Source organism: Canis aureus, chromosome 5 (genome assembly GCF_053574225.1).
Source record: "Canis aureus isolate CA01 chromosome 5, VMU_Caureus_v.1.0, whole genome shotgun sequence".
Taxonomy (NCBI): domain Eukaryota; kingdom Metazoa; phylum Chordata; class Mammalia; order Carnivora; family Canidae; genus Canis; species Canis aureus.
Window position 1 is genome coordinate 23599856 of NC_135615.1, and position 27380 is coordinate 23627235.

General features: G+C 39.2%; 1 protein-coding gene and 1 long non-coding RNA gene across 5 annotated transcripts in view; both read right to left on the bottom strand.

The window, feature by feature from the left end:
- The window catches only part of PRPF18 (pre-mRNA processing factor 18), a 54796-nt gene extending 33528 nt beyond the window's left edge, over window positions 1–21268 (bottom strand). For 2 of the 4 annotated variants that reach the window (XR_013379437.1, XM_077897177.1), the window contains exons 1-3: window positions 21087–21268; window positions 3132–3209; window positions 2993–3019 (exon numbers count right to left, since the gene is read on the bottom strand). Coding sequence is in view for 2 of the 4 variants with exons in the window: in XM_077897177.1 (XP_077753303.1) it covers window positions 2993–3019; window positions 3132–3209; window positions 21087–21152 (171 nt within the window). In the remaining 2 variants the exon portion in view is untranslated. Of the gene's footprint in view, window positions 1–2992; window positions 3020–3131; window positions 3210–20277; window positions 20514–21086 lie in introns of those variants that run through there. The other 2 variants (XM_077897178.1, XM_077897179.1) reach the window with 2 other exon arrangements.
- Window positions 21269–22190: 922 nt separating this feature from the next.
- Window positions 22191–27380, bottom strand: part of LOC144313822 (uncharacterized) — a 53029-nt gene continuing 47839 nt past the window's right edge. The window contains exon 5 of the long non-coding RNA XR_013379438.1: window positions 22191–27045. This is a non-coding gene — a long non-coding RNA (uncharacterized LOC144313822). The remainder of the gene's footprint in view (window positions 27046–27380) is intronic.

Below are 27380 nucleotides of genomic sequence, written 5' to 3' on the forward strand. Positions count from 1 at the left end.
TAAAACATAATAATAAAGCTAATATTTATCATTCTGTGCATTAACTGGTCTTGGAAATTAAACATGTTTTAAATATTGAAGGTTTTCTAAATGTACCACCAAGGAAAAAGGTCCCAATAAATGTACATGCTTTTGAAAGCTCATCAAAATTCTCCATTTCAGGGACACAGGAGCAAACATGCACACAGGAGACCACATTCTTGCTATTAAAAAAATGACAGAAATATAATGGTTTACAAAATCAAAAACTTTTAAAAGGGCTGAAACGCAGACTCCTTTCTCCCTAGAGTATAAAGAATTTTATTTTCTTAAAAACAATCAACTTGCTTCTCTTTGAAAAAATCATCTTACGGGCTTCTCTGATCCTGTTTTAAATGATCCGATAAGCCTTGGGTTATAAACAAAGACAAAAACAAAAAAACAAAAAAACAAAAAAAACCCAAAAAACTGCTCTCCAAGAAACCTGTAAAGCCTCAGGCTCCTGCTTTATCCTGCCCTCCTTTTTGAAAGGTAGGATTCCAAGTGCACCAAAATCACTGCTGGACATGTAGAAACGCTCCAAAGGTATGGAGAATTTGCCCCCAGACCGAGCTATGGACCCCGGGGGGGAAATAACAGCACCACACACAACCTGACAATGGCAACCTTTCTACTCATGCGACACAGAGTACACATTTCTATACAAAAGGACCTGCAGGGGGAAAATTAAAATCTCTCCATGTGTTTTCTTGAGTCTGCTGCCCAGCTCACAGTTTAGGAAAATTAAGTTCAGCAATGTATAAGGTGTGCGTGGTCTGGAAAAACATACTGAAACATGGTTTCCCATCTGATCATGAGACTTATCTAAAATGCCAAAAAAAGATTAAAAAAAAAAACAAAAACACATAAAAGGCCAACATGAAGGAAAAAACATTCCATTAAGAAAGGCGACATGGTTGGGGCACCTGGGTGGCTCAGAGGTTGAGTGTCTGCCTTTGGCTCAGGTCCTGATCCCGGGGTCCTGGGATCAAGTCCTGCATTGCATTCCCCGCAGGGAGCCTGCTTCTCCCTCTGCCTATGTCTTTGCCTCTCTTTCTGTGTCTCTCATGAATAAATACATAAATCTTAAAAAAAAAAAAAAAAGAAACAAAGAAAGAAAAAAGAAAGGCTACATGGTTAAAATGCTATTATTTCTGATTCTGTAGTTAATGGCTAAAGGTTATGTTAACCAGTGTTACCAGTGCTGACAGAAAATTGAAGTAAAAAACTGGGGATTCCTGGGTGGCTCAGTGGTTTAGCGCCTGCCTTTGGCCCAGGGCCTGATCCTGGAGTCCAGGGATGGAATCCCACATCAGGCTCCCTTCAATGGGGCCTGCTTCTCCTTCTGCCTGTGTCTCTGCCTCTCTGTGTCTCTCATGAATAAACAAATAAAATCTTAAAAACAAACAAAAAACAACTAAACTGTCTGTTCACAAACCAAATCAGCATCAATCCTCATAAATGGTAACTATATTTCATAAAGGAATAAAAGTAATAAATGCTGTATTTTCATTATTACCAAGAAGGAAATATTAAACACATTTTAGAAAGAAAACCCTTAACCTTCGTTTTTAAGCATAAAAACGGGTATTTCCCCCAAAAATCTCAGGATGAAAAGCATTTTTAATTATAGAATGCCAGTTAATCACTTTTAGGAAAAGATCTAAGACATTTTGTCAGCAGGACTCAATGTTACAAGCAGTATCTTTAACTGTAGTTATTCTGCTTCAGTGCTTCTATCTAAGCAAGAAAGTACTGACATATCACTGAAGCAATCTAAACAAAGCAAAGCTGCCCCTGTTTTAAGTTATTTTCCTACCTTACCATAAAGTTGAAAAGGTTCAAATTTAGAGATCTGGGAAAGCAACAAGTCAGCAGACTAAGCCCATAGTCAATGATTCTCATTCCAGATCAAGTGTAAGTTAGACAACGATGGGCAAGCAAAAGATGAAAATTCTTCTGAGTAGCTATTCGACGGCTATTTACATAAATTGTGTTTTAATTTCCTAAACTGGAAGCAAATGAAATCAATATATTTATGAAAAAATATCAAAATACAAATGCAAACTTTTGTATTTTAGAAATCAGAAACGTAAAACTCCATTTCCAATACTTGCCCTCTGCCAACACTACAAAACCAAACCAAATGCATACATTCCTCATGCTTCTAGAAATGCTATGCCAGATAATTTCTAGAATTCTCCCATAACATGCACAAGATTATCATATTATACATGTTTCACAAGCAAAAAGTTGATGTCAAATTTACAATCTGGCAAAAAAGTATTCAACAGAACTTCTGAATTTTGTTTCAAAAATTATCAAACTAGATATAGTCTTCTTTGAAAATAATTTCAACTTCACCTCATAACATTTAATCCCTCCCAATAAAAACCCCATATATTGTTCAACCATGATAATAGTTGAGTAAAATAATAACAGGGTAACCCCAAGGATACTTTTAGTCATGGTTCTAAAATATACAGTCTTCCAGACAACTCATTTGTTTCTAACAAATATTTCTATACATTTTCTAACAGTAGACAAAGCAGCATCTGATATGTGGTACCTTATTACACAAAAGCATATAAATGCTGTATCACATTCTATCTCAGGCAGAGGTACTTGGGACCAAAAGGAATTTATTAGCAATGCCAAATAAAAATAATGGTTTAAAATATTCAAGTGGAAGAGGGGAAATACCACTAGTAATACCACTGTGGCTGAATGAATAAAATAACTGAAACCTCTTAAAACAGACTTTTATTGGGAGAGGTAGGGAGAGGAGTGGTGGTGGTGATGAAGATGAGGCAGTATCAGATCCAGGAATTAAATTAAAAAAAAAAAAAATCAAGCTTTAATCTCAAGCCACTTCATGCTGTCCACAAAAGCCAAACCATTCCAAGCCAAAAGTCATGCATGGATTTTCCTGAATTCAAGATTTAAAAAAAGAAAAAAGAAAAAAAGCTCATACCTCTCCAGATGGCTTCTCATTTATAGGCTAATGTATAATATTGATAAATTGAACAGAGATCAATAATTTTGTCACTTTAACAGCAGTAAAAATGTAAACTCAGAAATGTACAATGAAACAGAAAAGCAAGCACTCATACCTTGTAGCCACATCTTTCAAAATAGGCTTCCTCTTCTTTTTTCGCAAGTTCACTACGCTTGAAATACTTTTTATTTTCCTATTGAAGAAAAAAGTACATTAGTAGGTCCCCAGGTAATATGTCATGTTCCATAGTCCACCTAAAAACACTCCAGTTTTTCAAAATCATGATCAAGTTTGATTCTGTAGAGATCATACTGATTTCACGAACATGGCACCTGTCCTCTAGCCTGCTCTAAATATGAAGCATTGGGTGGCAGTAACTGGGTGATGGACATTAAGGAGGGCACATGACGTTATCAGCAGGGGTTGTTATATGCAACGAATGAACTACTGAATTCTACATCGGGAACTAATGATAAACTATATGTTAACTAACTGAATTTAAATAAAATAAGTTAAATAAATATTAAGTATTTTTCTTACAGTATCTTTTTAACAGGCATAACAAGAAGAAACCAACAATATTTTCCAAATGTTCACATTGTTTTGATTTTATTTCCCAATGTTTGGGTTCAATGATAATTTCTACAAGTGGATTCATTATGAATCACATAAAATAGAACACTATTTTCTCCCAACAGAAACAACTAAACAAAAATTATGGTTAACTGTATCTGACATTTAACTTCCATTTACCCAGAGAGCTCCAAAGATGTATCCAAATTTTTTTTGTCATTTGGAATCTTTTTGTATCAATTGTATTTGTATTAATGAGGTCTCAAAATCACATTAATTCCTAATCTAGACACAAAATGGTTTGAGAATCTTTACTAAAAAAAATCGTTTAAAGCTATTTGTTTTATAGGATTCAATGTTATGAGACAAGCTCTAAATCTGTAGGAGGAACAAATGTTCGTTCTTTCTGAACCACATACATTATTCTCATTGTTAAATCTAGTCCCTAATTTGGACATCGTTACTGTCTACAGCTATGCCTCTTGGATATTATTCCACTAATGATTCAGCTCAAATAAAGCTCCTGCTCTCCTTCATTAGTAATTATAATTGTACCTCAAGATACCTCCATACATATTTAGCACTTCACAGTTCCCAAGCTCATTCACTCTGACAATAATCATGGATGCTAATAAGATCATGACAAGAACGGTTGATGATGATGAACAATGGACAACTCATGCTGCCACACCTGAAGGCAGCAGTCAAGTCTGGCATCAGGAAAACATTATGTGTCTCCTACATGATACACACAGGAAGTATACAGCGCATCTACAAAGTATTCTTGCCAAAGAGCTGCGAGGTCTCATTACGTTTTTTAAAATTTTTATTTAAATTCTATTTATTTAACATACAGCACATCACTAGTTTCAGGAGAATTTAGTGACTAGTGATTTGCATATATAACACCCAGTGCTCATTACATGAAATGCCCTCCTTAATTCTCATCACTTGGTTACCCCATCTCCTCACTCACCTCCCCCTCCAGCAACCCTCAGTTTCTTCCCTATAGCCAAGTCTTATGGTTTGCCTCCCTGTTTTTATTTTTCCTTCACTTCCCCTATGTTCATGTTTTGTTTCTTAAATTCCACGAGCAAATTGTATGGTATTTTTCTCTGACGGACTTATTTCGCCGCTTAGCATAATGCCCTCTAGTTCCATCCACTTTATTGCAAATGGCAAGATTTCCTTATTTTTAATGGCTCAGTAATATTCCAGTGTGCATGTATGTGCCTGTATACACATCTTCTTTATCCATTCATCTGTTGATAGTAGGTCTCATTTCTAGTTTATAAGAAATGTAAGGAATAGGGAAATAAGCTAAACACCATCACTAAATAAGCAATTAAACACTGGCACATTACCAACTAGCCAGTTTTTCCAAAAAGTTAATGGCATAAAAAAGGGGGGGGGGGGGAGATGTTCTTGATTAAAAGAAACCAAGAGTCATAGTAAATAAATGCAATGAGTGGACTGTGTGGATTGGATTTGAACAAACCAACTGTAAAAACACGTATGTATATATTTTAATTCAACTGAGGACACGAACATGAGAGGACTATTTAATGGTATTAGAGATAAATAATTTTGCTGGGTGTGATCACATCTGGTTTATAAAAGAACATGTTCTTACTTTCTAGAGTTACAAGTGTTAAGACAGGAAGAGACGAGGGTTCATTATAGAATTCTCTTTTTGTATATGTTTAAAATTCTCATAATAAAGAGTTTTGTTTTAGTTCATTAATTCAATGAACATTTACTGACTCCTCTATCACACACTCAGCACAGCTTTACAGATATAAAGTTGAAGTATTCCCTGGAGTAAGGAACTGACAGCACCATCCCAACATCAAAGCTACCCTGAGAAAGTTGAGAGCAAATAATATTAATCCCAGTTTAGATGTAGAGACTTGAGAGTTAGAAAGGGCAGGGGACATTCTCACAACTTACTGAGCTTCACACACAACTAGAACTCTGGTCCTGAAATCCCTTAAACTGTCCAGTATTGCAAGCTACAGATCTTCATTCCCAAAATCCTATCCCAGCACCAATTGTTTCTTTTGACTACACAGCATGTAGCAGTCATATTTCATATAAATAAGCTGACAAGCATACTGGTATCCTCTCAGAAAGAGCAGATATACATGAAGAAAGTAAAGGACTCTCCAGGCCAGAGTCTGTGCTGGCATCTTTTACTACCATGCCCCAATTCTATGGAATACACCTAAGAAAATCTTAGTCTACAACATGGCTTCTCAAAATGTGGTTTATGGACCTTTGGGGGTCCCTGAGACCTTTTCAGAGGCTCTACAGGGCCAGACATATTATCATAATAATACTAAGAGATCATGTGCTGGCTGCCCTTTTCACTGTGCTCACACTGGCACTGACAATACAAAAGCAATGGTGAGGAAAACCACTGGAACCTCAGCATAAGGAAAGGTAAGTATTTATTTAGGTCTCAGAGTTCATTGTATGCTTCATCTTTTAATATTTGGTATGATGAAATCAAACATATAAAATAAAAAAAACACAAAAACATATAAAGTAGTTCTGCTACATAATAAAGTAGGATAGTTGTCTCCTGTTTGGCAGACTTTTTCTCAAAACTGAACAAAGCAAGTCTGTCACTAAAAGGACAATGATAGGATTTGTTGCCAATGATAAAATTCCATCTTTCAAGTAAAAATGAGAATGGGGTAAACTTGCAGCCATCACTGTGAACTTGATGGCTTCCCAATACTTAAAAGCTTTTCTGATGAATCAGTGGTGATATTAAGGAATGTCACTTTTTTATATCATCTAATGCAACATAGCAGCATGCAGAAGATCTACATGACTCAACAAACTATGACAGTACAGAGTCAACAAGTTCCAAAATTATGCATAGGCAAAAGATTTATGAGCAGAATAAATCAGAATAATCTGGAGCATAATAGATCAATAGACTGTAACATACAAAAAGTTCAGTGATGAAGGGGGTAGGGAAGACATGGCTGGCTCAGGTGATGAAGCATGGGACTTGATCAAGGGGTTTTAAGTTCAAGGCCCGCACTGTGTGTAGAGATTACTTAAATAAAATCCTGAGGAAAAAGAAGTTCATTGAGAACGGTAAGAATCCATATTCTCATCTTTAAGAAATTTACCATTTGTGTTTTGGTATAGTATCAATCAAAAAAGAATAGCCACAATTATCCAAAAAGGCTATTATTTTTTTTTAATTTTTTATTTATTTATGATAGTCACAGAGAGAGAGAGAGAGGCAGAGACATAGGCAGAGGGAGAAGCAGGCTCCATGCACCGGGAGCCCGACGTGGGATTCGATCCCGGGTCTCCAGGATCGCGCCCTGGGCCAAAGGCAGGCGCCAAACCGCTGCACCACCCAGGGATCCCCCAAAAAGGCTATTATTAAAATACTACCGTTTCCAACTACCTAGCTGTGTGAAGATGATGTTTCTTCATATACTTGAACAAAAACAACATATTGCAACAGGCTGAAAGGAGAAACAGGAGAATCCAACTGTCTTCTGACATGCCAGGGATTAAAAAGAGATTTGCAAAAATGTAAAACGTCATTCTTATTGCAATTTTCTTTTAGAAAATACAGTTTTCATTAGAACATCATTTATGTTAGCACACATGGGTTTATTGTGGTATGAAACAGAAGTCAACATGGAATATAAGCATTTTTAAACTTCCCAGTTTTAATTTTTAAATTCCTTATTATTTATTTTTTGAGAGGAAGAACACACACATGTGGGAGGGGGGCGGTTGGGGAGGGGGAAGGAGAGAAAGAATTTCAAGCAGGCTTCACATCCAAGTCATGATCTCATGACCTAAGCCAAAATCAAGAGTCACTTAACTAACTGTGAACCTTAACTGACCTGTGAGCCACCCAGGTGCCCCTAAATTTCCCACTTTTAATTTCTAACATAGAGTAATTATCAATAAACACATCATACAGAAACAAAAGCTCTCTGAAGCCATCAATTAAGTATGTAAAGGGGTTTCGAAATCAAGAAGTAAGAACCAAGGTCCTAGGAGAATCCCTTTGTTGGCTCTCCCCATGCTGGTACCCCATGCGCTACATAATGTTGGGAAACCGCTTGGGCCTCAACATTGCCTACTGATCCCGGTGTATTTATCCACTCAATATGCTCTCCTATTCTCTACAATGACCAGTACACAATCTCTACTCTCTTATCCCTTCATTTCCCCCCCTCACTCTCAGCAACTGACTAAACCACTCTGTTACAGAGAAAAGGAAAGCCACTGAATGCCAAGTCGTCCCAGCACCAGTCCTTCCCTGGCTCTGTACCAATCCTCTCTTCATTTCAGAATGGAAAAGGAAATCCTCATCCTGCCTAATGCCAATCTCTTCCAGCTGCACCCCAGATCTCAAGTCCCCTCCCCCAACCCTGCCTTCCTCAGGAACTTCTCAATTATACATCTGCTCTCTTGCATGGGCACCTTCTCCCTCTCTACTGGCTCCTGGCCATCACCACTTAAGTATGCTTAAGACTCTCCAACCTTAATTATTCTTCCCTCTGCACTAGGTACAGAGCTGAGTGCCATTTACAGCAGAACTGTTTTGTCTCCATTTCCTCACTTCCAATTCTCTTTGCAGCCACTCAACAACTTGGCCCCTCTTATTATTCCTCTGAGGCCATCAACAATGTCTAAGGTGCAAATGTAGAGTCTTTCTGACAGACCTCAGGCAGTCTTTGGTTCCCAGGCTAACTCCCTCCTGCAATAGCTACACTATTGGCTGTCAGGCAACTTTTCTTCTTTCTTCCTCACTTACTGGTTTGTTCAGATTTCCTATTTCTTGTATTTTTTTAGATCCTTTTAATCATTTACTTCACTTCGATTTTTCAATTTACTAGAACAGAAGACATTATTCTCCCTAATGATTTTATTTTCCAGTATCTTCCATATTGGTAACTACAGTTCCTCCCTTTATTGTTTCAATTCAAAATTTTGTCCAGTTCTGTTTAAGTTCTTTAAAATTAAGCTGCTTTTATATTTTGGTAAATTTAAAAAGGCAAGTGCAGAAAAGTGGATCTAGTATGCTACTATATGTATTTAAAAAAGAAAGAATATCCACCTACTTGCTTCTTTTCCACATCGATTTCACATAGATGTTAGCTGCTGTGGAGGTGAATCCAGAAGTCAGGAGACAAGTGTTAGAAGGAAACTTTATTGTATCCTCCTTCAGTAGATTTGGAATTTTGAATCATTTGAATTATTTAATTTTTTAAAGATTTTATTTATTTATTTGAGCGCACATGCACGGGCTCGGGCTCACGCACTAACAGGAGTGAGGGGCAGAGGGAGAGAGAGAACAGGAGACTCCTCGCTACGCAGGGAACCCAAAACAGGGCTGATCCCAGAACCCTAAGATCATGACCTGAGCCGAAGGCAGACACTTAACCAACTGAGCCACCCAGGTGCCCCTGAATGAATTATTAACAATGACATTTTCAAATTTTTCATTTTGGAATTATAATGAGAAATATTTTGCTTTGTACTACATGACCATTTATTTCATGACATTAAAGGATGCCTAAAACAAAAGGTTATCCACCATGTTTCACTCTTTATATACCTTCTATTTAGAAAAAAAGCAGTTAAAAGAGCAAATAAAACTTCTCTAACTATAAAACATTATTTTATAAAGTACACCGAAAATACACTTTGAAATATAAAGTGCTGAGGACACATTTATGGTATAATTTTTTAAAAAGATTTTACTTATTTATTCATGAGAGACAGAGAGACAGAGAGAGAGAGGCGGAGACATAGGCAGAAGGAGAAGCAGCCTCCACACAAGGAGCCTGATGTGGGACTCGATCCTGCGACTCTGGATCACACCCTGAGCCGAAGGCAGATGTTCAACTGCTGAGCCACTCAGGTGTCCCCATTTATTATATAATTAAAATTGTAGAATATTAACACTTAAATGTCAGTGATACAGCCCCTTTATAGGTAATAACTCAGGTTAGATAACTTGTCCACATTTAAAGAGCTATCTAGGAATGCAGCCACAATTAGATTTTACAACTTGTTTATTTTACAAATTTCCTAACTATATTCAAAATTTTCAGTTTGTTGAATTAACTATGGAATGCATAATAAAGACTTACATACACAAAAGTCTAAAAGTGGTTGGCATACATTTTAAGACAGCATATGAACGAATGCTTTAAATCTCTTTGGATTCTCTCCTAAAACACCTAACATTTTATTGGCCCTTTTACCCTGACAGATTTTAAGAACAACGTGCAAAGAGCATACATAAAAGTGCTTCTCCTTTTTAAGACAGAACCTAATTCCTACATGCTGCTTCACAAATGTTATTCTTAGACTCTATCCAAATTATACTTTGTAGATTATCAAACAGAGTCATAGGTCTAAAGTACAGAAACCTATCTACCACGTCACCTAAAATGTCTGCCCACACTAATAAAGGAAAATCAAAATTTAAAACATTCAACCGTGACTATCAATATTTCACTAATTTACAATCAGCCTTCCTCAATCATGTTAAGGTTTTTAGTGTTTATATAAATTGGATACAAACATCATCAAGAGCTCTACAAAAACACGCTGGAAAGCCAACATACAGCCTGAATATGCAATGCAAGACACTTTTTGAGGTGTCTGGGTGGATCAGTTGATTAAGCATCTAACTTGCGATTTCGGCTCAGGCCACGGTCTCAGTGTCTTGTGATCAAGCCCCACTCGCTGAGTGTGGAGCCTGCTTAAGATTCTCTCTCTCTCCCCCTCCACCCCTTCCCTGCTCACACACTCTCTCGAGCATGTCCTCTCTTTAAAAAATATAAAGAAATGAAAAAAAAAAAAAAAAAAAAAAGAAATGATGCCTTAAATGACACGTTAGACCAGCTGGATGTAACAGATACATAAAGAACATTCCATCCAAAAGCAAAACAGACATTCTTCTCAAATACACATGGAACATTCTCCAGAAGAGATCATGTATTAGGCCACAAAGCAAGTTTTAATAAATTTAAAAAGGATGCAATCACACCAATCATCTTTTCCAGTCATAATGGTATGAAGCCAGACATCAATTACAAGAAGCAAATTGGAAATTTCACAAATATGCAGAGATTAAACAACATGTTACTGAACCAGTGAGTCAGTGAAATCAAAGGAGAAAAAAATTACACTCAAACAAATGAAAACGGAAGTACAACTTACTAAAATTTATGGCATGTGGCAAAAGCAGTTCTACGGGGAAAGCTCATATCAATACATGCTTACCTCGGGAAACAAAAAAAAATCTCAAACCACCTAACTTTACACCACAAGGAACTAGGAAAAGAACAAATGTATCCCAAAGTTTGTAGAGAGAAGGAATTAACAAATATTAGTGCAAAAATAAATGAAACTGATACTAAAAAGAGACCAAAGAAACTAAGAGTTGGTTTTTTTGAGAAGATAAATCAACAAATCTTCAGCTAGTTTTATCAAATAAAAGACAGTGCTGGAAAAAAATTATGAAAGATGCTACAACTGATACCACAGAAATACAAAAGATCCTAAGAAACTATTATGAACAATCATATGCCAACAAACCGGACAACCTAGAAGAAAAGGATAAATTTCTAGAAACTTGGAAACTTCTGAATCATCAAAAACTACAATATCTGAATTGACTGATTACTAGTAAGGAGATTGAATCAGTAATTAGAGACCTTCCCCAAAAATCACAAGTCCAGGACCAGATGGATCCACCAATTAATTCTACTAACCATTCAAACAAGTGATACTAATCCTTCACAAAAGTTTCAAAAAAAAAAAAAAATAGAGAAAGGAACCCTTCAAACTCATCTTATTAGGCCAGCATTACCAAAATACCAAAACCACACAAGGATCCCACAAAGAAAGAAAATTACTGGCCAATATTCCTGATAAATACAGATGCAAAAATCCTCAACAAAGTATTAACAAACCAAATTCAACAATATATTAAGAGAACCATACACCACGACCAAATGGAATTTATTCAGGGATGCAAAGATCATTCAACACCTGCAAATAAATGTGATACATACACCACATTAACAAAATGGAGAAAGAAAAAATATCTTATGATCTCAATAGATGCAGAAAAAGTATCTGACAAAATTCAACATCCATTTATGATAAAACCTCTCAAAAAAGTAGTAGAGAGGGACATACCAACATAAAAAAGGCCAAATATGAAAAGTCCACAGATAATATAAATGGTGAAAAGTTGAAAGCTATTCCTCTAAGATCAGGAATAAATCAAAGATATCAATTCTCATGACTTTTTTTTTTAAAAGATTTTATTTATTTATTCATGAGAGACACAGAGAGAGAGAGGCAGAGACACAGGCAGAGGGAGAAGCAGGCTCCATGCAGGGAGCCTGATGTGGGACTTGATCCCGGGACTCCAGGATCACACCTTGGGCCACAGGCAGGCGCTAAACCACTGAGCCACCCAGGGATACCCCTCAATTCTCATGACTTTTATTCAACATAGTATTGGAAGTCCTAGCCACAGCAAATACACAAGAAAAATCCAAATTTATTAAAAGGTAAAACTGTCATTATTTGCAGAATTATATGTATAAAGTCCTAAAGACTCTCATATAAAACTCTCAGAGTAAATGAATTCAATAAAACCCCAGGATACAAAAATCAACATACACAATTTGTTTCTATGTACTAATAAAGTATCAGAAACAGAAATTAAGAAAACAATTCCATTTACAATTGCATAAAAATGAATAAAGTACTAAGAATAAATTTAACCAAGGAGGTAAAAGACCTATACCCTGAAAACTCTAAGACAGTGATGAAAGAAACTGAAGACACAAAGAAATGGAGGGACACCTGGGTGGCTCAGTGGTTGAGCATCTGCCTTCAGCTCAGGGTATGATCCTGGAGACCAGGGATCGAGTCCCAAAACGGGCTCCCTGCATGGAGCCTGCTTCTCCCTTGCCTGCATCTCTGCCTCTTTCTCTGTGTCTCTCATGAATAAATAAAATAGAAAGAAAAGAAAGAAAGAAGAAAAGAAAAGAAAAAAGAAAAGAAAAGAAAAGAAAAGAAAAGAAAAGAAAAAAGAAAAAAAAAGAAAGGAAGAAAGAAAGGAAGAAAGAAACAAAGATATTCTGTGCTCATGGATTGGAAGATTTAGTACAGGCTTATGTTGTTTTATTCACAGAAATTACGACTTTTACAATATGAAGATTTGTGGCAACCCTCCTTGAGCAAGTCTGTTGGTGCCGTTTTTCCAACAGCATTTGTGTCTGTGCCCTACTTGGTGCCTGTGCCCTATTTTGATAATTCTAGCAATTATTTCAAACTTTTTCACTTTTATTATTTTTGCTACGGTATCTGATCAGTGATTACAACTCACTAGAAGCATAAATGATGGTTAGCATATTTTATTTTATTTTTTATTTTTTTGTTAGCATATTTTAGCAGTATTTCTAAATTAAGCTATATTTTTATAGACATAATGGTACTGCAAACTTAATAAACAGTATAGTGTAAACTTAACTTCGATATGCATTGGGAAACCAAAAAACTCATCTGATTCACTTTATTGCAGTGATCTGGAACCAAAACCACAGTATCTCCAAGGTATGCCTGTACTGTGCAAAGGTCCATACCACTCAAAGCAATCTATAAATTTAATCCAATCCCTATCAAAATTATACTAGTAGTTTTTACAAAAATAGAAAACAATCCAAAGTTTTATGTGGAACCACCAAAGATCCCAATAACAAAGTAATTTTGAAAGAGAAAAACAAAGCTGGAAGTATCACTCTCCCTCATCTCATACTATGATATAAAGCTATAGTAATCCAAGCAGTAAGGTAATGGCATAAAAACGGATGAATGCAACAGAATAGAGAGCCCAGAGGGGTGCCTAGGTGGCTCAGTCAGTTAAGTGTCTGACTCTTGATTTCAGCTCAGGTCATCATCTCTTGGTTGTGAGAGCAAGCCCTGCTTCAGACTCTGCACACAGCAGTGACTCTGCTTAAGTTTCTCTCCCTCTCCCCCCACTTGCTTGTTCTCTAAATAAATACATCTAAAAAAAAAAAAAAAAAAGAATAGGGCATCCAGAAATAAACCCATGCACATATAATCCATTAATTTACAAAAAAGGAGTCAAGAATAGGCAAGGAAAAGGTAGTCTCTTAAAAAAATGGAGCTGGATTACCACAAGCAAAAGAACTAACTATACTACTATGTTAAGCCATACACAGAAATTAACTCAAAATTGATTAAAGATTTGAATATAAGACCTGAAACCATGAAATTCCTAGAAGACATAGGCAGTAAGCTCTTTGACATCTGTCTTGACAAGTTTTTGAATCTAACTCCAAAAGCAAAGGCAACAAAAGAAAAAATAAGTGAAACTACATCAACTAGAAAGTTTCTCCAAAGCAAACAAAATCATCAACAAAATGAAAAGGCAACCTACTGAATAAAAGATATTGTGAACTGCATATCTGATAAGGGGTAAGATCCAAAATATATAAAGAACTCCTACAACTCAATAGCATAAAAACAAATAATCCAATTTAAAAATAAGCAGAAGGTCTGAACGGATATTTTTCTGAAGATTACAGACAGCCAACAGACACATGAAAAAATGCTTATCAACATTACTAATCATTAGGGAAATGCAAACCAAAACCAGGAGATATCATCTCACACCTGTCCGAATACTATTATCAAAAGACAACAAATAACAAGCACTGGCAAAGATGTGGAGAAAAGGGAACCCTTGTGCACTCTTGGTGGGAATGTAAATTGGTGCAGCCACCTTGGAAAATAATGCGGAGGTTCCTCAAAAACTTAACAATATGTTCAGCAATTGCACTTCTGTGTATTTATCTAAGGAAAATGAAAACACCAAAAAGATGTCTACACCCTCGTGTTCATAGCAGCATTATTTTCAATAGCAAAGATATGGAAACAACTTGTCCATCGATGAATGAATAGATTAAAAGATGTATCTCTCTCTCTCTCTCTCGAGATCTCTCTCACACACAGAAAACCAAGTATTATTCAGCCATAAAAAATGAAATCTTGCTATTTACAACAAACGGATGGACCTTGAGGGCATCACGCTAAGTAACTCAAATAACTCCAGAAAGTGCAAATGAAAGCCAATCAGTGGTTGCCCACGGACAGGGTGGATGTGGGATGCAGGCAGCAGCAGGAAGGTGGGATTACAAAAGGGTAAAAGGCAACTTTGGGAAGAGATGTTCATTCTCTTCATTGTGGTGAAAGTTGCACAGGTGTACATGTATGTCTAAATGCACCGACTGAACATTTTAAATGTGTAGTTTACTGTATGTCAATTATACCTCAATAAATTAGGCTGTTTAAAAATAAAATATCACAGCAAGAGAATAAAGAGGACAAAGGGGAAGAGGAGGACAAAAAAAGAAATAAGAAAAAACTAGCAGTAGTGGTGACAGGATTTACCTCCCCTGACCTTGAGACTCAACATAATGCTACAGAAATCAAAAGACGGTCCAGCAGTGGCATAAAGATCACTAAATAGCTTACAAGAATACGAGTGAGCACCCAGAATGGAACCATACACAATTATTTTATTTCTAAAGACACCAAAACAACCCAAAGGGAAAATTATGTTCAGTAAATGGTGCTGGAACAATTGGATATCCACATGGAATGCAATAAGCCACATCACTACCTCACATCATACCAAAATATGGATTCAAAATTGTTCAGAACTCTCTATTAAATAAAAACATAAAGCTTTTAGGATATAAGAATACTTTAGCCTCTTGAATTAACACCTAGGAACAGAGTGACTGGATTATATATAGGAGTATGTTTAACTTTTAAGAACTGCCAACCTTTTCTCAAGCTAGTTATACTCTCTTATATTCCCAGACAGGACACACAAAACAATAACCATAACAAACTGATAAGTTGGGCTTTATCAAAATTCAAAGATTTGCTCTTCAATAAACACTATTAAGAAAATGAACAGAGGGGAGCCTGGGTAGCTCAGTTGGTTAAGTGTCCAACTCTTGTTTTCAGCTCAGGTCGTGAGGGGCAGCCCCATGTCAGGTTCCCCACTTGGCAGTTTGCTTCTCTCCCTCTGCTCCCTTAGCTCTTTCTCTCTCAAATAAATACATCTTAAAAAAAGAGAAGGAAAGGGAAAAGAGAAGAGAAAAAGAAAGAAAATGAGTAGAAGACCTATAGTCTGGGAGAAAATATTCACAAAACATATCTGACAAAGCCTAGCATCCATGTTATTATGAAAAATTCTTTCAACACAACAAGGAAAAAACCCCAACCCAATTAAAAAATATGCAAGCAATTTTTTTTAAAATTTATTTATGATAGTCACGCAGAGAGAGAGAGGCAGAGACATAGGCAGAGGGAGAAGCAGGCTCCATACACCAGGAGCCCGACGTGGGACTCGATCCCAGGTCTCCAGGATCGCGCCCTGGGCCAAAGGCAGGCGCCAAACCGCTGCGCCACCCAGGGATCCCCATATGCAAGCAATTTTAACACTTTACAAAGGAGATACAAAAAACCCAACAACAACAACAAAAAAAAAAAACCCAAAACCCAAGAGAGATACAAATGGTAAAACAAACAAACAAACCATGAAAAGCACTATCATCATCATTAGGCAGATGAGAATTAAAACCACAACGCGGGGGATCCCTGAGTGGCTCACCGGTTTAGCGCCTGCCTTCAGCCCAGGGTGTGATCCTGGAGTCCCGGGATCCAGTCCCATGTCAGGTTCCCTGCATGGAGCCTGCTTCTTCCTCTGCCTGTGTCTCTGCCTCTCTCTCTCATAAATAATTAAATAAAACCTTTAAAAATAAATAAATAAAACTACAACACGGTATCACTACACATCCTCCAAATGGCTGAAATTAAAAAGACTGACAACACAACTGCTCTCAGGAATGGAGGACATCTGAACGAACTCTGCTGCTGGAGGTGTAACAGGGTCCAAGCACTTTGGAGAAGCATCTGGTGGCTTTTTATAAAAGCATGTATGTACTCTATGACCTAGCAGTTCTACTCCCCAGCATTTCCCGAAGAGAAATGAAAACATGACACTTCTAGAGAAGTTCCTGGCAGCTCTGATCTTAAGAGTCAAATCCTGGGAAGAGCCATGGTGTCCAAACTCAAAAGAATGATTTCCCAAACTGGGTCTATTTATTTAATGGAATACTGTGTGTGTGGGCGGGGGGGGGGGGGGGGAGCAACTGATACATGCAACATGAATACAACTCAAAACATTATGACTAAACAAAGTGGAACACAGCAGAGTGCCCAGTAGGACTCCACTTCTGTGAAGTTCTACAGCAGGCAAAACCAACCAACCAGCAGTAGTGGCTTCTGGGGGTGGGAGGCAGAGGGAATGCCTGAGAAATGGAACGAGGGAACATTCTGTATTCTGATACGAATGGGCCTACACAGGTATATGTATTTGTCAAAATTCACTGATCTGTGTTATTTCTTACTATATAAATTTGTGCTTACACATAAAAAGAAGTATAAGCAAACACTGAAGTGTGACTAATGATGCACAGCAAGTTGTTTAGGGGTAAAGTGTACCAATGTCTGCAACTTGAAATAAATTAAGATTGTTAAATTGTTTTCATTACCCCATCTGCAGCCAAAAAAATTATGTTTGGTTCTGGAGGAGCTGCCTCACCTTTGGTCATTTCCAGGGAGTGTCCCAGCTTTTTATTGTTTTTGGTTTTTTTTTTAAAGATTTTATTTATTTATTCATCTCACACACACACACACACACACACACACACACACACACACAGAGGCAGAAGGAGAAGCAGGCTCCATGCAGGGAGCCCGATCCGGGACTCCAGGATCATGCCCTGGGCCGAAGGCAGACGCCAAACCGCTGAGCCACGCAGGGATCCCACAGCTTTTTATTGTTAATCTGTGAGAGTTGAAATAATACTTACCTTGTTAGTGCCCCTTCACCAAACTGTAGAGAAGCTACTGAAACAGACTATCCCCAATCCCAAATAAGTTCTGACTGCTCAAACTACTCTGAAGTAGTTTCTGCATTGTTAGACAAAGTAATGAATGGGCAGATAGAAAAATCATGATAAAGCAAATAGTTAAATGTTAACACAGAATCGACATGGTAGGCATGTGAGTTTCTAACTACAATTTTTTGAGTTTTCTTCAGTTGAAAAATTTCCAAGTAAAACAAAGGACAAAAATTCTACTCTGCAGATATCAAAATACACTATCAACAGGAAAGCAAAGTCTCTACCACACTGTTTTTTGACTGCACTAAAGGAAAACTTTCAGAGGCTACCCATTGAACATGAAATACAGAAGCTCAAGAAAATTACAGACTATTACAAAGAAAAGGATGAGAGGGCAGCCCGGATGGCTCAGCGGTTTAGCGCCTGCCTTCGGCCCAGAGCGTGATCCTGGAGTCCCGGGATTGAGTCCCACATCGGGCTTCCTGGATGGAGCCTGCTTCTCCCTCTGCCTGTGTCTCTGCCTCTTTCTCTGTGTCTCTCCTGAATAAATAAATTAAATTAAATTAAATTTTAAAAAAAGGATGAGAAAGACTGAAGAAAGCCAAGTCCAAAGAATTGAAAAAATGAAAAAGGTTTAATAGAGCCAGAACAACTCTGGTGCTACAGTATAATGGGCACAGTCTTTCACCAGCACAGAAATTACTAACCCTTGACCTTTTCAAGTCCAAGATCCTAAAAAGAAAAAAAAAAAAAAAAAAAGTCCAAGATCCTTTTAGCAATATCATAAAAAGGAGGAGATTAGAGGGGCACATGTAGAAAGAAGACTCGTCAAGACTGTCAAATGCTGTTGAGGTCAGTCTGGAGGTCACTGATATCCCTAATCAGAATCAATTCAGTACAGTTGCAGGAGCAGGAACCTTTGTGCATCATGTTAAGGAGTGTGGAGGAATTAAGACTTACTTTAAGAATCCTGGTTATAAAAACAAAACAAAACAAAACAAAACAAAACAAAACAAAAACCTGGGGCACTTGGGTGGCTCAGTGGTTGATTGATTGTCTGCCTTTGGCTCAGGTCGTGATCCTGGGTTCTGTGGGTTCCTGTGATTGAGTCCTACATCAGGCTCCCCAGAGGAAGCCTGCTTCTTCCTCTGCCTGTGTCTCTGCCTCTGTGGCTCTCATGAATAAATAAATAAAATCTTAAAAAAAAAACTTGTTAAAGACAGGGGACATCAGTATGTTCTAGGACTGAAGGGGAAAAGCCAGAAAAGCCAGTAGACAGAAGGCACAGGAAGAGAGGAGATACGGGACATAAGGTTCCTGATGATCCTAAAAGAGATAAGCTGAGATCCAGTGAGCAAGTGGAAGGTTTGACCCAAGCTTAAATGATACCTCATGTCCCATTTCAACAGGACAAAGGGTGAGGAATATCTTGCCTGTTGGCTTCTCTATTTTCTGTGAAACTGGATGCATAGTCCTTAAAGGATCAAGCATGACTTTTTTTTTTTTAATCCTCTGTGGCACAGTGTAGTGTACATGGAAACATATAGAAAACATTCAGTAAATATTATTGGGGGAAAAAACAAAAGGTAAAATTCTACACAAAGACCATACTCATGAGTACAACAGAAATGAAAACCGCTAATTGTGCTCCACTGTTTCTGAAGCACTGGGTTTTCCATATAATGACGCTCCATGTTAGCTCATGATTCACCAACACCAGGACTCCAAAGCATTGTTATGAAGCAAGAGACTACACTTCTAAGTAGTTACACCAGGCAGATCATTTAGGACAGGTGACAGGAGGCTATTTTAGGAGCTTCCCCAATTTAACAAGGAGGCACTCACATTAAGTACTATTTCAACTCCCAGAAAAACAAAAAGCTGCAACCTCACTTGAAAGGACTAAGCTGAGGCAGCTCTTCTGAGGAACACTGTAGCACAGACAGGTGTTTTCCAACTACAGACAAGGTAATGAAAACAACACAGTGACCCCCAACCAGGATTTTTAAAAATCAAACAGAACGGATTAAAACATATGATAGAATCACACGTAGTTAAGCTAAGAACAGTTTCATGAAACTTTTTTCCATTATACCCACCAGAGCAAACTAAACATTTCTCATGGTGACTGGGGCGGTGAGAAATCTGAAAACCACCGATGGTTAAATCATCAGATTCTACATAAAATTATACAGTTACATTATCAAGAAATGAAATCTCGCCATTTGGGACATGGATGGCGCTAGAGTGCACCACACAAAGTGACATTAGGTCAGAGAAAGAGAGGGCAGCCGGGGGGCTCAGCGGTTTAGGGCCTGCCTTCGGCCCAGGGCACGATCCTGGGGTCCCACGTCGGGCTCCCTGCATGGAGCCTGCTTCTCCCTCTGCCTCTGTGTGTGTGTGTGTGTGTGTGTGTGTGTGAGATAAATAAATAAAATCTTTAAAAAAAAAAAATGTCAGAGAAAGAGATACCATATGATCTCACTTCTCTATGGAATCCAAAAAAGGCAAAACAAAGCAGAAGCTAATAAATACAGAGACAGAGTGTTGGGGGAGCGAAACAGGTGAAGGAGGCTAAAAGGTACAAAGTTCCTGTGACAAGATCAAGTCCAGGGCATGGAAAAGCACAGCCTTGGGAACACAGTAACAGGTCAATACCTTTGTCGGCGACACATGTTAACCTACAGGGCGGTCAGCATTTCCTGACGTCCGTAATCGTCGGATCCCTCCGCGATACCCCCGCAACCAACACAACCCTGAACGTCGGCTAAGCTTCCGTAAGACAGACTTCCCAGCTTTGACTTCTACCGTGGCAAGTATCCGTAAACACATCGAGAAAAGCTCTCTGGGATCCCCAATGATCGGGAAAAGTGTCCAGGGCCGCAGGGGCCCAGGGCCTTGAGAACCGCTGGTCTAGGGCTGTCATGCAACGCAGTCCTGAATATGAGTTTACGGAAGCTTCTGTATCTCGCAATTCTCGCTCTCCTCTCACTCCGCTGTTTGTCCAGAACGGTGCCGGCCGCCCCATCAGCGAAGGGCCGGCCGGCCGACGGGCTTTCGTACGGGATGGGGCGGAGGCGGAGGGGGAGGGGGGCAAAGACGACGACATAATAAAAGCTCAGGTTTCCAGAGCAGGACGCAGTCCCAGATTTCACAGATACTTTTTTTCCAGCCGGGCACAAACCCTCAGTAAAACGACAGACGTGAGCCACCAGAACCGGGGCCCGTCCGCGGAATACGGACAGATGGGAGCGGGCGCAAGGGGCAGCTGGGGGGCATCCGCCAGAACCCCGGGGCTCGCTGCAATCCCGCGCCTCCCTGAGACTCGCAAGGGAGGCGTCCAAGGCGGGTCCGGGGGCCGCTCCCACCAAGCCCCATCCCCGCGCGGAGCCCGTCACCCCCCCCCCCGCCCCTACACCCACACACAGGTCGGCCCCCACGGCCTCACGACCCCCAAGGATCCTCACCACCAACAGGTTCCTGTCCTCCACCAGCTGCCGCTTCCGGAGGATCTCCGACTTCAGAACGTCCATGTCGCCGGCCCGGCTTACGCCCGAGCTTCGCCCTCGGGCCCCCGGAGCCGCCGACCCACCCCCGCCAAGCTCGCACCCCCGACGACGCCTGACGGCAGCCGCTTCCGGCGGAAGCCGACGTGAGCGAGAGGAGCGGAGGGAGCGCCCCGGGGCCCCTGCGGCTGGCGAAGCGGCTGTGGACGCGCGCCCCCTGGCGGCATCCTCCGGCAGCGCGCCTGCTTCACGCTAGTAGAGCTGCCCCTCACAGGAGGCTGGAACAGGAGCGCCTCCTGAAGCCCCTGCAGGTCGACGTGCTGTATTTTTTCATGAGAAGTTATTACACCTGCTTGTACCTGCTAGTTCAGGAGCAGAAGCCTCCGCATAAGAACGCTTCAATTATGTTAATTAGGGCCCGATCCTCTCTCATTAAACCGTTTCACATCAGAGTTCCCGAAGTTTACCTGGTTGCCAAAATGAGGTCACTGAAGTGGGAAAACCCTGAACGGTACTATTAGCTCCTAAGTACAGAACAAAGGGGCAGTGTTCACTGCCAGCCCGTTAAATTTCCTGTAAAGCTAAGCAACTACATCCACTTAATTCGTTTCAGAAGTAAATGTCTCTCTTCCTCAGTTCTAAACTGCTGCTAACAGGTCTTGGTGATAATTGAACACTTATCCCACACTAATTGAGATAATTTTTATGGTCATACATTCAGCAATCAAGATTTCTGATGACATGATTGGAGATGTAATCAAAAATTGTGTGTGTGTGTGTGTGTGTGTGTAAGTCTGGCACATGGAAAAAAATTAAATTGTGGAGAAAAATTAGATCTAAGATTTTAATTTTAAGAAGACTCAGAACTGTTTACAAAGCTTTTATCTTGGGTTCTATGCCATTGAAGCTGGTTTTGAAATCCCAGATAAGTCATAACTGAACAATATTTGACATGTTAGTTTTCCCCCCTCAAAAAGGGAAGAAGTATCATTTAGTTCAGTCGATTGATACTGGGTAAGATGATTTATCAAAATAAAAGATGGCAGAGAACTGTTTGATCAATCTACAAAGTTTTGTACACACCTGTGTGCTTGTGTGTTGGTTACATTTCATCTAAAAGATATCTGACTTTTACCAAAAATAAGTCAACATAGGAAATTAACTCGCCCTCTAACCTAAAATGCTGTGCTAATTTTTAGGGCTTTTGAAAGCTTAAAATATTTTATGAAGAAAAGGTCCTTGAACTAATAACAAACATGGCAACACTCTTATATGTCTATCCATCTCCTGAGTCACTTACTATTCACTAAGCAAATAATTAATTAGCATCTTCCTGGGTTTTTTAAGATTTTTTTTTTAAGATTTTATTTATTTATTCATGAGAGCCATAGAGAGAGAGGCAGAGACAGGCAGAGAGGGCTCCATGCAGGGAGCCCAATGTGGGACTCGCTCCTGGGACTCCAGGATCACACGCTGGGCCGAACGCAGGTGCTCAACCGCTGAGCCACCCAAGAGTCCCAAGATTTAATTTATTTTAATTGAGAGAAAGAGAGCACAGACAGAGGGAAGGGAAGACTCCCCACTGAGCAGGAAGCCCAACATAGGGCTCGATCCCAGGATCCTGAGATCATGACCTGAGCCGAAGGTGGGCCCTTAACCCACTGAGCCACCAGGTGCCCCAGGATCTTCCTGTTTTAGAAATAAGAGATTATTACATACAAACCTCAATGAAGGACTGACAAGGGATGATGGAAGTTTACAGCAAAGAACAGCTGGCCAATGGGAGATTACAGTAAGTGTAAACCAGACAAAAAAACTAGCTACCTTAAACAGGCTCCTTTTAAATTTCAGATTCTCAGTGATTTTGATGTTTATGTAAACATGTGCTTTAAATCCTGATAAAGGCTTGAGGTGGAACAGTGAGAGATGTGTACTTGAACAAGCAAACTGATGAGCAAGTTTTTCAATACAGAAGGGAAAAAAGACGATGAGGAGAGAACCAAGTCATCCTAACTCTAAGAGAGAATGTGTTCATTTTCAAAATATGCAACCTGGAGCGCCTGGATGGCTCAGTCATCTGAGCATCTTGCTCTTGATTTCAGCTCAGGTCATGATCTCAGAGCATGAGATCAAGTGCCACCATCCACCCCATTCCAGACTCAAAGGAGAGTCTGCTTCAGATTCTCTCTCTACTTCTCCCTCCACCCCTCCCCCAGCTCATGCATTCTAAATAAATAAATAAATAAATAAATAAATAAATAAGTGGTTTTCTTTAAATGCATGCCATTCCATCACAGTAGTTATTTAAAAAGTGAAATATTGTTACCGACCCAAATATCTTAAATAGGTGTATGGTTAAACAACTTATAGTTCATACATATGATAGAATAATCTGGAACATTAAAAACCATGTTTCAGAAAACATTCAATTATATGAGAATGCTCATGATATAGTGCTTAGTAAAAAAGCAAACTAATGAAACTAGAAATATAGCATTGGGGAGGCCGAGAAAAATCAAGGCCATTCCACCTCAAGTTTAGCATTAGCACAAGTACAGCCATCTTCGGCCCCTGTGAATAAGAGCTGAACTTTATAGGAAAAACTGCAGAATGTCCTTGTCAGGCAATCCCATATCAGAAAGACAACAGAGCTCACGCCCATGGTAGAAAGTCCCATATTAGAATGAGAACAGAGCTCAATGCCCTGAAAGCCCCATATCAGAGTATAAACAGAACTTGAGAAATTCCTCCACCCCTTCTGAAAATCCCCTAGACCAGCCTATAAAAAACCCAGCTGTAACCCACTTCGGGGTCCAAGTCCCTGCCCCTCTGTGTTGGGTATACTTGGATCCAAGCTCGAGCTTGCTAATAAACCTTCGTGCGCTTGCATCCGTGTAGGCTTCATGGTGGTTTCTCGGATTCGCAATCTTGGGCACAACAGCATATGGTCTCTTTTTGGTTAGAAAAGCATATAAACTTAGAAAAAATGGAAGGAAACATATCAAAATATTGGCTTTTCAAGAGTAACTGCTGGCGATTCTTCTTTTCTTCTTCACACCATAACTTGATACAAATTCTATAATTTGGAGAAAATATCCAGAAAGCTGTCATTTTCTGTTTTAATTACTGCAATTCCTTATACATTTTCCCAGAGTAACTACTTTAGAAATTATGTATGATAACACTTGAATAATGACAATAAAAGAAAGCAAAGATTGGACATAAAATATTTGTGTAAATCTTCATGATTATTCATCCAACATTTAAGTATCTTCTGTGAGCTCTGTCCTACATTAGGTTCTGTGACCTAAACCATACAAAATGAAGTCCCTACTCTTGAGAATCAAGAAACAGATCCTGAAAAGTTAAATTATGTCGGATAAATATGACTTAATAGCGTATATGGGGTTACAATAAAGTATTCACAGAAATAAAAGACCAGTCATTTTCTAGAGAAGAAATAGTAAAAATCAATATAAGATTGATGAGATTATTGCTCGCCAGAGTAACTCATCCAAAGGGAGATTATTTGTCATTTCTGAAGACTGGAAGAAATACCTAATTTAATCAGGATGATCTGGGTTTGTTTTGTTGCTGTCCTAAAGAACAGAATGTAACTTTGTTTAAATTAGATAATCCAGTACAGTGGCCTCAATCTTCAGTTTGCCTCAGAATAACCTGGAAGACCTTTTGAAACCTGACTTCTGGCCTCCATCCCCAGAATAGCTCAGTGAGGAGGCTTGGAATCATGCCCAATAATTTGCTTTTTGAACAAGACCCCAAGTGAAGCAGCTGCTTTTGATCCAAGGACCACACTTTGAGAACCACTGATCTAATACATTATTTTGAAATCTCTGTGGGAAGGAAACAGTGGATGAGTCAGAAACTTTTTCTGCATGGAGTCTTGATAAACAGGAATGGAGGAGGAAGCATGTGCCAGTGTCTGTAGTGCTGTTACAGACTCCTCTGAGGGTGCACTCCCACTCACAGAGATGCTTCCAGAAGTTTCCTAATGGATGGGAATAGACTTCCTTTGGATCCAGCTACATTCACAAACCTGCAGGTACCTGACCCAATCTGGACCAACCAGAGTCCATTCCTTAGAAAACTGGCATTGGAACTGGGTCAATCTTTCTAAGATGCAGGTAATATAAAATGTGAATTCAAGAGTGGTGGGTAGCCATTTGGTGCCAAGCTGGAGCCAGACCAGTCTATACTGACCTGCAAGAGCAAACTGCTAAATCTTTTAAGAATTTTATGAGTCAGCTGTTAAGCATAGCCATTGTTAAAAATTAAATGTTTATTTACATAAGTACATTATAAATACAGGTAATAAATACACAGAACCTATTATGTATTACTAATTATATTACTATATTTTACTATAATTTATGCTCTTGGATTTAGTTATAACTACTGTATCTTTGTGGTGGAAATTCCATATAACATGTGCTACTACATATTTTTCAATGACTCCACACTTAAAGATGTGATATTGGTACCTTAGATCAGCCACAGTGGGAATGTTCACACCACTGAAATTGGCAAATGCTACAAATCTGGACTTGATTTATTATCTTGTTGATTTTCTAAACTTTAAAGTGTTATGGAGACAATGTTAATAATACAGATCAGAGTTTCTCAACCTTGGACCAGATAATTTGTTTTAGGGAGAGGGATGTTTGGCATCTATTTACCTGTTAGATGCCAGTAACACCCTCCCCTTCTATAATTGTGACAACCAAAAATGTCTCTGGACATTGCCAAAGGTCCCCTGAGGAGCAAAATCTCTCTCCTATCAAAAACAACTGTTGCACAGTAAGTAAAGAAGAAAAAGACTTGAGGAGATATTCTTCCAGGACTTGAGAAACTATTATCTGATTGAATAAAGAAGTCATCTACATGGCAAACAAATTAAGTTCTAACATGCACCTTTGTTATTTCACTTTTGTCTTATTCATTAATTTAAGCAGAGATATCAACCAGCATTCATGTCAGAGCGGGGCTCATTCATCCTTTATAACTACAGGTTGGCTGAGGACATAAGAGTTCTGCAAAAATCAATTAAAGAATCCTGTGAGAATCAACTAGCTATATGGAATTACAATAAAGAGTATGGTATAGTCCATTATTACCTACAATTGTGTCCTCCATATCCTTTATATCAGTAAAAATTACATGAATATAGGTGCACACCTCTTTTCTGCCAGAGAGCCAATTTTACATATTCACCAGCACAGTACTGGTAATCATCCACTACCCATGCGGGCTTTGCTAAACTCTTCAGCAAAGAGAGTTGGAATATCAAGAAAGAAGAGTAAAGCAGATTTGCAAAAAAGAGTCAAAAATGAGAGACAATGGAGAAAATTCCTGAGACCCTTTGGATTTTTAATTCTCTATTTGGATTCATCCTTGGAGTTCAGCTTGCATCTCTATACCAAAAAACACTACTGAATCCTTAGACCATATTTCTACTCTTATCTTTTTTTTTATCCTACTCTTATCTTAAGGTGCACTTTCTTCACTTCTAATGTTTCTAAGTTCAAGATGTATCTTACAACAAATGTGTTTGTAGTGAATGCTGTGGGGTTCTGCCCAGAACCTCTCTTTAGAGCCAAAAGACCCATCCCCCATCTTCTGGGAATAGGGGGTGCACAACCACATCCCTCACTAGGCAAAGCCTCAGGCTGCAGGGACCTGCCTCAGCCACAGTTACAGGCCCTCTCAGAGGGTGTCCATAACCAATGATCGACTGATGTGGAGATTCCGAGGCCCAGCTCATTGCTTCAACTTAGAGCATCTCAAAGGGTCATTCTCACCACAGAGCTCTCCATAGGGTCACAGGAGATCTCAGTTGCAACTCCCTCTGCCAAACTCTGCCTTCCTCATTCCCTCACAGATGCATCTCCAAAAGCAGTCTCTAGGAAACAATAAACATTTGCATGCAAAAAAAAGCAATGCATTGATCAGTAGACATAGGTAATCTGGTTCATTTGTTAGGAAACTATTAAATTGGCATTCTAGCTTTTGCATCAGTCCTTTCTTTGAATAGAGTTAGCCAGCTACTCCAGAGCCTGATCCAATCTGGTAACAGGGCAGCCCCGGTGGCGCAGTGGTTTAGTGCTGCCTGCAGCCTGGGGTGTGATCCTGGGGACCCCGGCTCGGGTCCCACATTGGGCTTCCTGCGTGGAGCCTGCTTCTCCCTCTGCCTGCGTCTCTGCCTCTCTCTCTCTGGGCCTCTCATGAATAAATAAA